Source organism: Perca flavescens, chromosome 6, assembly GCF_004354835.1.
Source record: "Perca flavescens isolate YP-PL-M2 chromosome 6, PFLA_1.0, whole genome shotgun sequence".
Classification (NCBI taxonomy): domain Eukaryota; kingdom Metazoa; phylum Chordata; class Actinopteri; order Perciformes; family Percidae; genus Perca; species Perca flavescens.
In genome coordinates, this window is record NC_041336.1 from 4,082,233 (window position 1) to 4,099,751 (window position 17,519).

The following is a 17,519-nucleotide window of genomic DNA, read 5'->3' on the forward strand; positions in this document are numbered from 1 at the left end:
GTCATGTTGGGATTTATGAGCTATCCAGTGAAAGAGTATGACAGGCCCCCTATGAGATGCTTTCAGTGCCAGAGATATGGGCATGTGGCAGCTGTGTGTAATGGAAAGAGAAGATGTAGACAATGTAGCCAAGAGCATGACAGGAAAGATTGTAATGAACCTGTGAAATGTAACTGTGGGGGAGAACATCCAGCTTCCTTCAGGGGGTGTCAAAACTATATCAAAGCAGAAAATGTGGAGAAAATGAAACTAGAGAAGAAAATATCTTATGCTGAGGCAGTGAGAAGGGTGGAGTGTAATGGTGGGGTAAAATCAAGATCAAGGTGTGGTTAAAGCAAAAGATCTAGTAAAGGGTCATGCTTTTACTGATGACTCTGTTGCGATTAGCAAAAAAGGACTACTGGCGTTCATGGTTGAAGCAATGTGGAGAGTTAAAATGGTGGCAAACAAAAAGTCAGATGTGGCACGTGAAATTGCTTTCGTTGCAGAAAAACTTTTGGGATTCAAGGGGATCAATTCAAAGGAATTGTGGGAATTTACGTGTACTCAGGACAGTGCAGATCAAAGACCAAATGGGAGTCAACAGATAGAGTTGGATGACAATGAGGAAGAGGAAATGGACAGCAAACATGAAGACTATGATGGCGATTAGTGTCTTTTGTATTATGTTTTACATAATACAATGGAATGCTAGGAGTCTTGTTGCGAATGGGCGAGAGTTTAAACACTTGATAGACTGTCTTGGAGAAAAACCAGATATTTGTATTGAGGAAACTTGGTTGAACCCGAGATTAGATTTTAGAATACCGGGATACAAATGTGAAAGGAAAGATAGGGAGAATATATCATGAGGGGGTTGTGCTACATTTATTAGAAATGGGATTCAGTACAGAAGAATTGAAATAAAAACGGTGTTAAGAGTGTGTTATTACAGACGTTTGGACTGATCGAGGGAAAATCTCTATTGTAAATGTATATAATCCGTGCATTAAGCTAGAAGAGAATTACTTTCAGGAAATTGTAGATAAGATTTGTGTACCAGGGATTTGGGTTGGGGATTTTAATGCTCATAGTGAACTGTGGGGAGGTGAGAAGAGAGACAGAATTGGTCAAATTGGAGAAGATTTTATAGATAAAAATAATTTAATTGTGTTAAATGATGGTCGTCCTACATGGTTTAATATAAGTCGGTTAATGTCATCTTCCATAGATATTACAATTGTATCAGCAGAGTTAGCGTCGACCAGTAGGTGGGAGACAATGGATCTATATACAGTGGGAAGTGATCATGTGCCAATAATTAGTAAATTTGGTAGGTGTCTGCTTGGGGAGCCAGTTCTTAGCTCCCTGTGGCTTAATTATAAAAGAGCTAACTGGATCAAGTTTGAGAATCAAGTGAATGTGGGATTATCACTGATAGATAGTGAAAAAGGAGTAGATGAGTGGAATAGGTCTCTTAGCGAAGTATTGTGGGATGCAGCAGTAAAGAGTATCCCTAAGAAAAAAGTATGAGTAAGAGGAGTAATGGTACTGTGGTGGACTGAAGAATGTAATTCGGCGGTCCGAGATAGGAATAGGGCATATAAAAATTTACGGAAACATCTATTAGAGAATTGGGCTGTTTAATATAAGAGGCTTAGAGCTAAGGCTAGACGTGCAATTAAAGAAGCAAAGAAGCAAAGTTGGAAGACTTTCTGTAATAAATTAGGACCGGATACACCCTTACAAAAGATGTGGCACCTAGTTCATAGAAGGACAGGTATCTTACGGCAGACAGAAATTCCTGTCCTCCACTGTGATGGGGATGAAGCTGTAAATAATAAAGGGAAAGCGAGTATGTTGGTCAAGCAATTTCAAAAAGTGCATAGCTCTAAAAACGTAGATGAAGTAAACAGGAGAAGGAGATGTCAAATATCAAGAACCAATATGGCTAAATTGCTGGATGATTGTGATAATTCTGATGATATTAATGTATTTTTTCTCAATAGAAGAACTACAAAAAGCTATTGCTCAGGGTAAAGATACCTCACCTGGCAGCGATGGGTTGGGATATCAGTTATTTAAAAATGTATGGGAGAGTGGCTGTCTTCCTAAAGAGTGGAAACATGCTGTAATTATTCCTATTGTAAAACCAGGGGGAAAAAAACAGATAACCCAACTTCTTATAGACCAATTGCATTAACCTCTGTTTTATGTGAAATTATGGAGCGCATGATTACAGATAGACTTGTGGATAAACTGGAGAAAAGTGGATATTTTGTGGAATATCAGAGTGGATTTAGGCAGGGGCGGTCAACAATGGATGCTGTTTTGGATTTAGATATAGACATTAAAAAAGCCATCGCAAATAAAGAAGCCGTTGTTGCAGTGTTTCTGGACATTGAAAAAGCTTTATGATATGCTTTGGAAGGAGGGGTTGCTTATTGCACTTTATGATGCGGGAATCAGAGGAAGAATGTTTAATTGGATTAAGAATGTTTTTAATGATAGGACGATTCAGGTGAGGGTGGGAGGGGAATTATCAGAGGAGCCTGGGGTAGAGAATGGTACCCCTCAAGGAAGTGTTATAAGCCCGGTCCTTTTTTAATATACTAATTAATGGTATGTTTAGTAGAGTGTGAAAAGCATTTCGGTTTTCATTGTTTGCAGATGATGGGGCCATCTGAAAGCGAGGGAGGAACTTGTCCTATGTATTTGACCAAATTCAAATTGCTTTGGAGAAGGTATCTGAATGGGCTAATGATTGGGGTTTTAAAATATCAATAGAAAAAACTAAATGCATGGTATTTGGATATAAGAAGAAAATGCCAACACATTTGATACAAATATGTGGTACGACTTTTTAAATTCTTGGGGATATGGTTAGATGAAAGGTTGACATGGAAAAAGCATATTGAGATGGTGTCATCTAAGTGTGGGAAAATAATTAATGTTTTAAGGTGGCTGGGGCTGAGTGGGGGGCTGATAGTGACACTATGATGATGATAAATAAAGCAATGATAAGATCAACTATTGATTATGGCTGTATGGTATACGGGGCAGCAGCCCCTTCAGTGATTAACCAAACTTCATATAGTCCAAGCAAAAGCTCTTAGAGTGTGTAGTGGGGCGTTTCGTACTACGCCAATATCTGCGTTATTAATAGAATCAGGGGAGATGCCATTGGCTATAAGAAGACGTAAACTTGGGTTGAAGTATTTAATGAAATTAAAAGGACAAACTGGAAAATTACCAATAAAAAACCTACCGAGTCAGCATTGGGAGTTTATGGGAGCAGCAAGATTGGTTAAAACAAACTTTGTAGAAACACTTAAATCTATGGCAGATGATTGGTATTGGGAATTTAAATGTATGTCCACCAGTATGTCGGTCCGATGTACCTTTGTGGTTGATTCCAGATCCCATTGTTGATTTATATTTTTTGAAAACAAGCAAAAGAAAAAGATGTCATAGGATGTAGTGGAGGAGATAAAAGCTAGGCAGGGTCACATATGGGGAGGCTACCTACAAATTTATACTGACGGATCGAAGGATCCTGAGAGCGGTAAAGTGGCTTTTGGTATTAGCATACCTGAAATAGGTTATAAAAGGGATGTAGGATTTCAGATCGCTTATCAGTGTTTACTGCAGAGTTGGTGGCAGTTTTATGGGCATTGAGGTGGGTTGAAGATAACAAACAGGAACATGCTGTCATATGTAGTGATTCAGCCGCATCCTTAATTACAATTAAAAAGGTACCAAAACTAAGTCCAGGCCTGATGTGCTTGTGGAGATTATGCAGGTGTTGTATAGAGTTCATAAAGCAGGGTATGAGGTGGGGTTTATGTGGGTTCCGGCGCACATGGGTGTGGAAGGTAATGAGGAGGCAGATGAGGTGGCAAAGAAAGCAGTGCAGGAGGAAAGAGTTCAAAGTAATGTGCAGTATGGGTCACCAGACTACACTAGAATAATGAATAGGGCAGTAAAAGAAATGCGGCAAAATTCATGGGATTGTGAAAAGAAGGGGAGAACTTATTATTCAGTACAAAGAATGGTAGAGAAAGATTTATGTGATTATAGATGTAAGAGAAGAGATGCAGTAGTTTTATCCAGATTGAGGCTTGGGCATTGTGGGCTGAGGAGTGGGCTGGCTCTGATTGGTAAACATCCTGATGGAAAGTGTGAATGTGGAGACAAGGAAACAGCGAAGCATGTAGTAGTGCAGTGCAGGAAGTCCTCTCGGCCGAGGAAGAAATTGTTTAGAGAACTGGGTGCAACTGGAGAAACTGTTTTTACTGTACACACTTTATTGAATTTGGATAGTTGGAGTAAAGGGAAGAAACTGATGGAGTATTTGCAACATATTGGATTATATAATAAGATGTAGCTAATTATTATTATTTCTACTTGAGGTGTGGATAGTGAGTAGAGGCCAGAAGAGGGCAGCAATACGCCATAGATGCGTCTAGCGTGCCGGAAATAATAATAATAATAATAATAATAATAATAATAATAATAATAATAATAATAATAATAATAATAATAATAATAATAATAAGACTTGACCCGAGGGCGATATTACGAATCCCACTATGGCCACGCCAAGACCCGCCCTTCAATAGTGTTCACACACTACTATTGGCCAGGCGTCCATGCTTACATGTACAGGTCCTATCCCCTGACCAATCCCCTAACCCTAACCTTAACCACTCGAGGTGAAATGCCTAATCCCAACCAATCGAGCTGCTTCGTAGGGCGGGTCATGGCGTGGCCATAGTGGGATTCGTAATTTTGCGACCCGAGGACAACAGAAGGGTTGAATACACGTCTCTTATTTTGGTGGGGGAAATCCGGAAGCACTTCTGTGTTGACGGAATTACTTCCGGTACACATGTTGCTCACGTTAGCATTTGAAGTCCTTGGTTGATTTTATTTTTTACTCAAAATGCGATAAATAGCCTCATTTACAAACAATATAAATTCCGTTTTTTTGTAACCGGATATTCTCTAATAATCTGACGGTGGCGGCAGTTTGTCCGGGATTCTCTGAGCCGGTAAGAAAAGCTGTAAAATGTCAGATAACCTCTGTGTTGTCTTCTGTCAGTTAGCGTTAGCTATTAGCCATGTTGTCTATAGCTAAGTACAGCACGTAGATAGATCTCTTTTAACTTGTCGGTAGGTTTATAATATCAATGTAGGCTGCAGTTTGCAGGTTCACTGTTTGGTTCAGTTCTCATTAGTGGAACGAAGGTGACACCAGACTCCATTCACAAACTCGGACATTTAACAGTTCCTCGCTCACCAGAAAGTCACAGAGGAGTAATTAAGTACACTTGAGACATGATGGAAACCAGCAGGGCTTACCTTTCACGTCGGCATGCATTTGTTACACCCACAACACCCGAATTCAAGTCAAAATATAGGCTTACAAAGGCTGAAGTTAGTAGGATTTCTGTTTTGTTCTGTTCTTATTAGTGGAACGAACGGGAGACCAGACTCCATTCACAAAATCGGACATTCAAGAGTTTTTCGCTCACCAAAAAGTCACAGAGGAGTAATTAAATAGACTTGAGACATTATAGAAATCGTGAGGGTTTACATTATACTTCGGCATGCATGTGTTACAACCAGAGCATCTTAATTCAAGTCATTCGACATTTCTTATATATTTAGAACTATAATCTCCAATCGATGTGAACCAATCAAAGTTTGAAAGTTTGTGCTGGGGGGTGGATTATCAAGCCGAATTGACCCAGAGGACACACACAGTTTTGTCAGTTTAGTTATGTTGCAGTTTGGTGCAAAAATCAACAGAATGTTTTGCAGTGGGGACTATAGCAGCTGATGTGTGTGTGTGTGTGTATTTTGGGGGCCTCAGACATTACAGCTGCAATGCAATGCAATCAATTAGTTGATCGATAGGAAAATAATCTGCATTTTGATAATCCATCGGTAAAGACATTTTTCATGCAAACAAATGCTGTTTTCAGTCTAAAATGTGAAGGTTTTCTGCTTTCTTCCCGTTTCATTTTAAATGGCGTTTTGAAAACTGTCCCATATGTCTCTATGATGATTTTGCACTATGTCGGTTTAAGTGGTTTCATAATTAGTCTGTTTTTCTTGTTCACATTTGGAGTCTCGCGATAACTCAACGATAACTCTCACAGCTGACGGGAAGTTATTTTCTGAACATGTTAAACTTGTAACAGTAGGTCACATAATGAAGTTATTGTCACACAGCTGCAGCTTTATCGTCTCCTCTGGTGTGTTTTTCAGGAATGTCGTCATTATGGGGCCTGAGACCGGTGCTGATATCACTGCTTCAAGGTGAGTTCACACACCTGCGTGCTTCCAAAGAGTCGTCGTGTTCAGGTGCAGAGTTTACAGACATGAGGAGGATGGGTTGCATGCTGGTCTGATCTAACTGAAGGCAGACGAGAGGCTGCTGTGTCAACTCAAAACCTTCTTCTGAGGAACATGTGTTCTCTAACCGCACATAATTAGGGCTGGGCATCGAGAACCGATTCCTGCTTGGAATCGGTTCAAAAAAGACGATGCCATCGGAATCGTTTCTTTATTGGAATTGGGTGGTGATGGAGCAGTGGATATGACACATCCCTTTGGTGTGGGAGATCTGGGTTAGATTCCCACTGCGATAAATCAACCACGGGTGTAATGGTTTGGAGGATTTGGTTTACAAATAGGGCTGCTCTCTCTTAATTGATTAGTCGACTAATCGGTTGCTTTGGTCTTAGTCAACTTAGATTTCTTTAGTCCATTAGTCACGTTTGTTGCTTTTTTTCCTGCTGAATGACTTATTTCCAAGAAACGTACGAGCACATCTCTGGTAAACACGAGAATTAAAGTGGTGCTTTCAGCGCGACTCTTTGTGGAGAAACTCAGATTTACAGATCTGTCGATTAAATCAACTGATCGATTAGTCGCTACGATTGAATGAGTGTTAGTCGACTAAGAAGTTCTTCAATCGAGCACAGCCCTAGTTTTCAAATCCAATCATCACTTCCCAATTTAACATGCGCAAGTTTTGGTTTCCGTAGCGGCCAGGCGCTGGTTGTGTTGCAGCCGTGGAGCCCAGTAAGCGGCGCTCTATCGTGGCTTTATTTTACGTTGAGTCCCGTCAAACTGCAACCCACCTTTTGAATCAAAATAAAACGTTACTCTTATTTGTGAAATAAGCATGTGACACGTTTCAACTCCACCACTCAAAGAATCGAGAATCGATAAGAACCGGAATTGAAAGGAAGGATCTTAATTGGAATCAGAAATATTAATATCCAAACGATGCCCAACCCTAACAATATTTTATATTTTATATTACCGATGTCGATATCTCTGTATATAACACATTTTTTATGATAATCAAATAAGGAACTATTTCATTTTTTAATTTTAATGTTTTTTTTAAATAACTGATATTGGGCACCTTTACCTGTGTGCAAAATATGACTGTCATCAGATTTTCAGAAGAAAAAATAAATATTTATATAAAAATACATTTTTAAAAGGATACAAGTGTGTCCTGAATTCACACTATGAATAAGCCAACCCTGAGTATTCACAATAAACATCTGACTCACTTGAGACCAAGTCACTGTATTCTGTGAACATTGTTCAACAGTTCAAAACTTTAAAGTACAGTAGTAGGCCTTAAATGGCCAAAGCCAAAAGTATTGAAAGAGGTAAAATGTGAAAATAGAGCCAGAACAAACTGGACTGAACAGACACTGGCTTTTGCAGTCTGAACTGGAAGTACAGTAACTGCCAAGTACTTTAGGGTTAGGCCTAACCCTCAAAATTATAGAAATTGGTGCCTTCTAGGCCGAGATAATCCAGGAAATGTGTGTTTTGCTCATCTGGATGAAAGACACCAAATCCCAGAATGCACTTGCTTCGTTGCTTAGACTCTACTCCCGAGCCACGCCCACCTACAGACCGACAGTGAGGCAGCATTCAACTCAACCCAAATGTGTTTTATTGTCATTTCAACCATATACAAACAACATTTCACCGTGGCTGTAATGGTTACACATTTAAAATATATAAAAACGAAATACGAAACAGGTGTTTACAGTCAACCAAGCGCTAATGCTAGTATGCATTAGCTTAACTTTACGTGCGTGTGCAATAGCTACATGTAGCCGATTATAAACACGGTTGTAAATTTGCGTGAAATGTAGAACGGTGGGCATTTACTAGTCACAAACTTCCCCAGCAGTTAGCATTTAGTTGGATACAAGCAGCTAATTTCTGCACAAGTCCGTGTTAACAAAATCTCCTCTCTTACCCGGCGACATGTTTCCACAACAAGAACAACACAGTAGTCTCTGAAGTCGCGATGGGAGTTTGGTTTAAGTTGGATGTGCTCCAGTTTGTTGTCTAATGAGCAGACACTTGCAACCAGGATGGATGGAACAGGTGGCTGGCTAGCGTTAGCTTTCCACCTAGCTAGGTTAGCTATACTCCAGCCCCCGTTTGCGTTTCACCGCTGAGAATTTCTCCCCATGATCGCGGCTGCTGCCCACTCCGGCCGGCGCTGCTGCCCACTCCGGCCGGCGCTGCTGCCCACTCCGGCCGGCGCTGCTGCCCACTCCGAGTGACTGCAGGTCTCTCCTGTAGACTCACCGGGTTAAGATGAGCTCTGTTATGGTGAATGAAAGGCTCGATCCGACGAAGTAGATCAGTGAATCAAATCAAAGCATTGAGGTCAACGCTGCTGCCAGTTCTGCCGTTGTTTACCTTTGTCTTCTTCTTCTAGTCCGTAGAAAGGGCAGCGTCGGTAGCCTTTGCTCATTAGCGCCACCTCTGTTCAGGAGAAGACTGCAGCTAGTGTCGCGACCTAGCCTGACAAGCCAGACCCACATCCAGATGTTGAGGTCTGTGAACTCACCATTGACGGAGCTCGATCCGAGTGGCGGGATAAACGGTTGTCTTTCAAATTCCCTCTGCACGTAACAGGACAGCGCTACAACCAGGCAGAGCAACGAAGAAGGTAGCGGAGCTAGTTGATGGATTCAACTTTTGCCGTATCCGGTCGGCAAAAATCCGAACACATCTTCCTTTTTTAAGGATGACTTCTGTGCCGTTCTTTGTTGTTTTATCAAAGAAAAGCTGAACTCCAAGTCTTCCAGAGGTCCGCTGTTCCCAGCAGCAGCAGCCATAAGCCCCGCCCACCGACTCTATACACGATGTGATTGGCCTGACCAAAATTGGGTTTTTGCAGCTTGAAAGTCAACGGAGAGTGCCTAGACCCCCCCACCCCCCTCCCCCTCTGGCTGCCAAATAAATTTGCTGCCACTAGGGGGAGTCTAGATTTCTAGGCTAGTCGCGACCACCAGCGCAGGTATAAATAGTCGCGGTGATCTCATGATGTCACATGTGTACGCGTCAGCTGGGCCGCGTCCGGTATGTAACGGCTTTCAGGCGCGCTAGCAAAGCAGACAGCCTCTGCTACCGCAAGCGTTTTTTTTTTTTTTTTTTTAAATTCGAATATTAATTTTCACATTCGAAATTCGTTTTTTAAAAACTATTCGAATATATTTTCGAATTTAGAATATTCGTTGACAGCCCTAGCATGAACGCAAACAGAACCAAATGAAAAATGCCACAATGTTACAACTTCACCCCGAATCGCACCAAAATCCACCGAACTATAGGTGTGAAAGCACTGAACTGATATTTTGTGATTACATTCTGAATCTGCAGCGTTCTCCGTCAGGTAAATACAGTAGTACAACGTCTTCCTCTGATGTAGAAGTAGCCTACACTGTAACTCAGTAGTAGGCTATACAGTGGAGTTGCATATGAAGTGGTTTGGGGTCCTTCTGTAAGTCATTTTGGGGGTACAATTTGGTTTTGATGAATTCTACAAGCTGGAATACCACAGAGCAAGCAATCGCCTGTTCCAAACAGGCACTGCACTAGTTTATATTTAAATCTTAAATCTCAGACTATACTCATATTGTACTATTCCTTCCCTCTCTTCAATTGTTATTGTATATTTTTTGTAAATTCTAGTGTATTGTTATACTGTATACTTAACAGTATTTTTTTTCATATTTCTTACTGTCCTTTCTGTTTTTATTCTTTATATGTTAAGTGAGTGTTGTACTTTAAGAGCAAAGATTAACTGGAGTCAAATTCCTTGTTTGTTTACCTGGCCAATAAATCTGATTCTGAGTTTGATGTGTCCGGGTCTTTACAGCCGAGAATTACCTTTTTATTAAGGTGCTCTTAACATACGTGTAACCTACGTGATTATGATTTCGGCTCCCAACGATCACAAAAACAGAATAATCGAGAAAAACAATTATTTATCTCATTACGTTTTGCAAGTAAACTCTTATTTTCTCTCGTGTTCTGAATAAAAAAAAAAAACAGACAACAGACCATAAACAACAGACAACAACAAGACCACCAACCCCTCCCTCCTCCCCACACAACCCCAATACACAATCCCAAATATCTGCACATCATACATACAAGAATAGCAAAGTGCAATGTCATTAGCGCCAATGGGCTATCAACAGTAAGGTGCATCATCATCAGTGGCGTTTTAATATTATAGCAACGTGCAGTATTATTATGTGTATATGCATTAGTATTAGTTATGTGTTGTTGTTTTTTTACTGTTGATTTATTTACCTTTGTCCACTGTTTTTTTTAAGTTCAATAATTGCAACATGTTGCCAGAAGTCAGTGAGTAATCGTGTTAAATTATCGTGATTTCAATATTGACCGAAATAATTGTGCTTATATTTTTTTCCATAATTGAGCAGCCCTAGCCTCCTCTTCCCTCATTTTTTGTAAATTCTATTGTATTGTTATACTGTATACTTAACAGTATTTCTTACTGTCCTGTCTGTTTTTATTCTTTATGTTAAGTGAGTGTTGTACTTTAAGAGCAAAGATTAACTGGAGTCAAATTCCTTGTTTGTTTACGCAAACCTGGCCAATAAACCAAATTTTTTTAACACATTAGTATCGGTTCAATGTCAAATTATATAAATATTAATTTTTTTCTTCTGAAAATCTGATGATAGTCATATTTTGCACACGGGTAAATGTGCCCAATATCAGTCATTTCGGAAAATAAATGCTTTTTGGAAAATAGTTCTTTATTTGTTTTCTATACAGAGATATCGACATCGGTAAATATCTGTATCGGCCATAACAGCAATATTAATATCGGTTATCGGTATCGGCCACAATTTTCACATCGGTGCATCACTATGTGTAATACAACAAATAACTGCCTTAATGAAAGTAATCAAAGTAGGTTTCACGGTGATATCTCTTAGGTAAAATTTTAAACCTTAATTCTTGTGTTTACCAGAGATGTGCTCGTACGTTTTTTGGAAATAAGTCATTCAGCATGAAGAAAAGCATCAAACATGACTAATGGACTAAAGAAATCTAAGTTGACTAAGACCAAAGCAACCGATTAGTCGACTAATCCACTAAGAGGGAGCAGCTCCAGATTCTGATGTGTCATGGCCTTTACAGCTAAGAATTAGGCTACCTTTTTTTATTAAGGTGCTCTTACATACAGTACAGGCCAAAAGTTTGGACACACCTTCTCATTCAATGTGTTTCCTTTTTATTTTCATGACTATTTACATTGTAGATTTTCACTGAAGGCATCAAAACTATGAATGAACACATATGGAATTATGTAATTAACAAAAAGGTGTGAAATAACTGAAAACATGTCTTATATTTTAGATTCTTCAAAGTAGCCACCCTTTGCTTTTTTTGATAACTCTGCAAACCCTTGGTGTTCTCTCAATGAGCTTCATGAGGTAGTCACCTGAAATGGTTTTACCTTCACAGGTGTGCTTTGTCAGGGTTCATTAGTGGAATTATTTCCTTATTTATTAAAAAAGCAAAGGGTGGCTACTTTGAAGAATCTAAAATATAAGACATGTTTTCAGTTATTTCACACTTTTTTGTTAAGTACATAATTCCATATGTGTTCATTCATAGTTTTGATGCCTTCAGTGAGAATCTCATGTCATGAAATAGTCATGAAGATAAAATGTAAACACATTGAATGAGAAGGTGTGTCCTAACTTTTGGCCTGTACTGTACGTGTAACCCTCCTCTTCCCTCTGTGCAGCGTCCCAGCATGCCTCTGGCTGGACGGGTCCCATCCTGTCCAGGACGATGGCCACCCTCAACCAGATGCACCGCCAGGGGAAACCCAAACCGCCTCCGAAATCTGTGGGCGCCACATTCGGACGCCCCCAGCTGAAGGCGGTGGTCCTGAAGACCATGATCCGGAAGCCCAAGAAGCCCAACTCTGCCAACAGGAAGTGCGCTCGCGTGCGTCTGTCTAACGGGAAGGAGGCCGTGGTGTTCATTCCTGGGGAGGGACACAACCTGCAGGAGCACAACGTGGTGCTGGTGGAGGGGGGCAGGACGCAGGATCTGCCCGGGGTCAAACTCAAAGTGGTCCGAGGGAAATATGACTGTGGTCACGTAGTGAAGAAGAAACAGTAGTCGCTGCTGTGATGGAATCGTGTGTTTGATAAAGTTGTTGTTGAATAAATAATTACGTACATGTGCTAAAAGTCATGTCAGAGTCATACTTTAGATCAGAGATCTTCAACATGCGGTCTGGGACCCCTAGGGGGTCCTCCAAATTATTGTAAATGTTTTCCAACATATTATTAGCAAATACAAATCCCCACTGATAAGAGGCTTTCTGGCCTATAGGTAAGGTAGTCACTAAGGCCATCCACATATACAATTCATCCTAATGATTCACTGTGCCACATGTATATGTAACATTAAAAGATGATTTATAAAATAATGCAGACAATCCTTTGAATAGCTAAGTGTTCTATGCACTAAAAAGGTATGTATAAAGTATTTAGGCTGCCCTACATGTGATTGTAGGCCGAGTTTAATATGCAACTTAGTTGTGTAGTAGGGGGTCCTTGCTCCAACTCTCTTTCAGTTAAGGGCTCCTTGGTTTAAAAAACGTTGAAGACCCCTGCTTTAGATCACATGTGTCAAACTCGAGGCCCAACGGGCCAAAAATTCGACCCCTTGCTAATTTTAAACTGGCCCCTATTTACATTTTGTCCCACCTACTTTTTGTCACTTTTCACAACGTTGTTTTGACGCTTTTTCCAAACGTTTTTGGCATTTTCTGCGACTTGTGTGGCCGACCACACTGTAAGTGAGAAGACGGTAAAGTGAGACGTGCAATAATTAAGTCAAAGATATTTGACTCTTCTCATGACATAAAAGTAATAAACTATGTCCGGGCCCTTGATGTGATTCTCATTTTCTAGCGTGGCCCTCTGGGAAGTTGAGTTTGACACCCCTGCTTTAGATGTATGTATGTAAACAACTGAAAAGTTCACTGATGTGTGTCAGTGTAATGTGATTATTTGTTTCACACCCAACTGGGAAAACAATTTCTTTACGGTGCTGGTTTTATGCTTTTTTTTTTTTAAACGTTTTTATGATTTTCATTAGAGTTTAGATTCTCTGCCCGAGCCTGAACCGGGCCAATATTTCCCACCACTATCCTCGGGCCAGGCCCTTGATCGAGCATTTGTTCTTTTAATCATGACTTTATTAGCCTAGTTGGGTGTGGAGAGAGCTATGCCATAAGGCTCGTTCGAGATGTAGTTCGTAGTTGCTTTTAACCAACTGCAAGACCCAGTGCATGCTGGGAAACGCCGGCCTCTCAGCTGATCGAACAGCTGATTGGTTCAGAATCGACTCAACATGATGACGTTTTATATAAACTTTTTATTGATTTTGAATCGGAGGGATTTTAACTGTGATTGGTCTGATTTAAAAGCTTATTCTGTACAGAACACATGTAGTGAGGCTGATAGTGACGTTCAGAAGTCAGAGAGACTAAATCTGTTCAGATTACAGATCATTTACAGTCTGTTGGTAATTAAAATCAGCAACAGATCACATGTAGAGCATTCTGACAGCTACTCTGTCATAATAAAATCAACTGGAGACTGTGTAGGAGCTGATATATGGGTCTGATAACATTTTATTAAATCGGAATCGGACAACTGTGTTTATGTCACTTCCTGTTGAGCCTGAAGGCTGCTGGAATCGGCTGGAAAACTGTCCGACTTGAGAGCGAACTTTTGTCCCCCCCCCGCCCCCGGCTGCTGCCGCCTGCTCTCGTCTACTTTACAGGCGAGACGCAGTTCATCTCCAACGAGCCTGACATCACGCGCAGCGTCTCCGCCACTCGCATGCATCACTCCGGGCCTGCTGTGCTGTATTACCGTATTTTCCGGACTATAAGTCGCATCAGTCAAAAAATGTGTCGTGAAGAGGAAAAAAACATATATGAGTTGCACCGGACTATAAGTCGCATTCATTTAGAAATTTATTTCACAAAATCCAAGACCAAGAAGAAGAAGACATTTAATCTGGAAAGGCAAGTTATTCAACTACACAACAGCACACAGAACGACAGGCTGAATAGGTGTCCGGTATGTTAACGTAACACATTAACAGTTATTCTACTATACAACAGCACACAGAACAACTACCAGGGCGTGGAGACGTAGCTGCACCGCTGACCAGCCTCTCCCGGCAGCACGTTGTTCACCCATCTGTGGACTCCTTCCTCCACCTCTGGCCATCTTGCTTTCTTTGTTTTCTTCATTGCAGTAAGCCACCTTTTCGCCAGTCTCCCTCACAAGTTTCTCTCTCACTCCAAACTTTCTCTCTGCTGCTCGATTACCGTTTTCGGCTGCATATTTTACTACCTGCAGTTTGTAATCTGCAGAGTAGGATTTTCTTTTCTTTCTCAGTCGAGAAGCCTAGAGCGCCCTCTCGCAGGTGTAGACGGTAATTTTTTCAGAATGAATTAACATCTAAAAACATGTTAAATTATATATATTTTGATATATAAGTCGCACCTGACTAAGTCGCAGGACCAGCCAAAGTAAGAAAAAAGTGCGACTTATAGTCCGGAAAATACGGTACTAGTTGTAAAACTAGTAATATTACAGAGTAGAAATACTATGTTACAAGTAAAAGTCGTGCATGAAAATGTAATAAAGTATCTTCTTTACTAGTAACAAGTAACTTCCTATATATAATTTATTATTATAGCTGCAAAAAATGAAAAAACTGCACTACTAAGTACACTACTTAAGTAAATGTACTTAGTTACATTCAAGAACTGACAAAATTGTTGTTACTTCAGCTTTCTCTCTCCATCAACACCTCCATGATTAGGGCAGATTAGATTAAATATCTCAGAGATTTGGTTATCCATTAGTCAAGTTATGTTTATTTATAACACATTATTAAAACAACAGAAGTTGACCCAAAGGGAAGATAATTAGTTACTCTCACTCTAGAGTGAGACTCTACCACACACACACACACACACACACACACACACACACAGACACACACACAGTTGAAAGAAACCCAAATTTCTGACTTTTTAAAAAATAGGTCAAATTTGACAACAGTTTACAAGAATACTTTAATTAGTTGGTGGAAGTAATTACAGATGAATGAGCACATATTTGTGAAAGAACTAAAAAAAGTACACAATGTAGGTTTAAGTAAAGTAGGCAACAAGTACCTCAAAAATTTTACTAAGTACACTTAAGTAAAGTTACTTTCCAGCTCTGTCAAATCATGTATCTACTTAACTACGACTGTCTTTTTCTTCTGCACTAAATTATTTTCAGAATTGATACTAACTGAATTTAACTTTAATAAGACTCTTTTAGTTTAGTATTTAAAAGCTTTAATGTGATTCTTAGCAGCACAGAAACACAAGGAATTACAGACAATTCATGATAACATCTCTTTAACATTTTTAAATCAATAAATCAGGATCACTTTAACGCTCTGAGGACAAATGATGCATCCAAACGATGTTTCACAACACTCCTACTCAAAAAGTGATATTACAAAATTTCATTTCTGACATTTATTTATTTACTTATTATTTATTTACTTATTTTATCACATATTCACACTACTTTATGAACCTAAAGACTTAAAGGTGCTCTAAGCGATGTTGGGTGACATTACTTCTTGTTGACGTTGGAAGTATTTTCAAACAAAACTAGCTTGCCCCTCCCTCCTCCTCATCCCATCCCCTCTTCCTCCCTTCCATGCTTCCGCGCACTAAACCCCCCCAACCCCAACCCCCAAATCCTTCTTGTCTGTTATTGGCTGAAACGCTAGCGGATAGTGAGGAGATGTTTGCTGTATGTGAAAAACAATGTTGTAGCCTAAAAAAAGCGTGACATCGCTTAGAGCACCTTTAAAGACTTAAAACTCATTTCAAGCACCAAAACAATTCTTACACATTCTAACACATCATGTTCACGTTACAACGCTGTCTGTTTTGTGGAGCCATGCGGTTTGTTGACATGTTAAGAGAGTGAGATACAGAGTAGTTTAATTGGTATGTAGCCCAACTTTTGAAATTATGCCCCAGCTATTTTTTAGATATAAAAATGCCGCTGCAGGGGGTTAAAGGTAGCCTGGATGCCAGCCAAACTTAGCCCCACCCACAACATTTGAGGTCGGGAAGTTCGGTCTGGACTTGATCCATTGTGGAGCAACTATGCTCGAACCAGAGCTGTTTGGACCACAAAATTGTCAGGGCGGGCTTTATACGATGATGGACGGATGATCAACAGTAAGGTAAAGCCTGCATTTGACTTGAAGCTTCTTTGATGTCTGTCTCCGTTGCTCTCATTGGTTGTAGGTCTGTTCAATTGAGGGCAGAGGCATTTTCTATCCTGGTTTGGTTAAAACACGCCCCATAATCACAGCCCAATGGAGCAGTATCAGACTCATATTCTGACTAGAACCTGAGTATGACCACGTCAGGCTAGGTTAAAGGTATAATCAATGATCTTTCCATAAACCAATCACAGCTCACAGCTTCATTGACAGGTATTGTAATTCAGAAACAGGAGTTATTAATTCTGATTATGTTACATTGGTAATAGATATCTGAAACATGTTACTAAATAAACCCAAAATCTGGAACATGGCCAGGCACATTTCAACAACAAGGCCATTTAAAATGCTATGTTTTATGTTACATTAAAGGTATTGAGACAAAGTACAACACAACACACAACAGGTCATCAAAGGGCCAAGAGATTAAGAAAATAAAAACCAAGCGAATATAACTGTTCAACTGAATATATCTTTATTATCAATTCAATTGTATTAATAGTATAAAATCTTAACAGGAGTCATGTCTCACTTTACAGATAGAGTAGGTTTAGACCACACTCTATAATTTACAAAGACCCAACAATTCCAATAATTCCCCCAAGAGCAATGGAAGCATGTAAATATAAAATAAGAGGGCCGAGGATTGAGCCTTGGGGATCTCCACACATCATGTTGCTAACAATCGACACAAAGTACTTCTTAATAGGTTTAGCTAGAAGAGCACTCGGAGAGCGCGGACCTTCCCCAAGGAATGCTTTATCTCATAATGTTAATACAGAGTCATTTTTCCCAGTCAGGAACTAATT

At 40.0% G+C, this 17,519-nt stretch overlaps 1 protein-coding gene across 1 annotated transcript; it reads left to right on the plus strand.

Annotated features, from left to right (window-relative positions):
• Positions 1 to 4,806: 4,806 nt before the first annotated feature.
• On the plus strand, positions 4,807 to 12,573 carry mrps12 (mitochondrial ribosomal protein S12). Its single transcript, XM_028581264.1, has 3 exons — positions 4,807 to 5,033; positions 6,256 to 6,306; positions 12,116 to 12,573. The coding sequence occupies exons 2-3, from the start codon at positions 6,258 to 6,260 to the stop codon at positions 12,496 to 12,498; spliced, it is 432 nt and encodes a 143-aa protein (XP_028437065.1). The 5' UTR covers positions 4,807 to 5,033; positions 6,256 to 6,257; the 3' UTR covers positions 12,499 to 12,573.
• The last annotated feature ends 4,946 nt before the right edge of the window (positions 12,574 to 17,519 follow it).

Bases quoted from the DNA above. Each gene is read 5' to 3' on its own strand.
- mrps12 (XM_028581264.1), top strand. From the start codon at position 6,258: ATGTCGTCATTATGGGGCCTGAGACCGGTGCTGATATCACTGCTTCAA. The intron at 6,307-12,115 runs GTGAGTTCACAC...CCCTCTGTGCAG, and splicing joins GCTGATATCACTGCTTCAAG to CGTCCCAGCATGCCTCTGGC.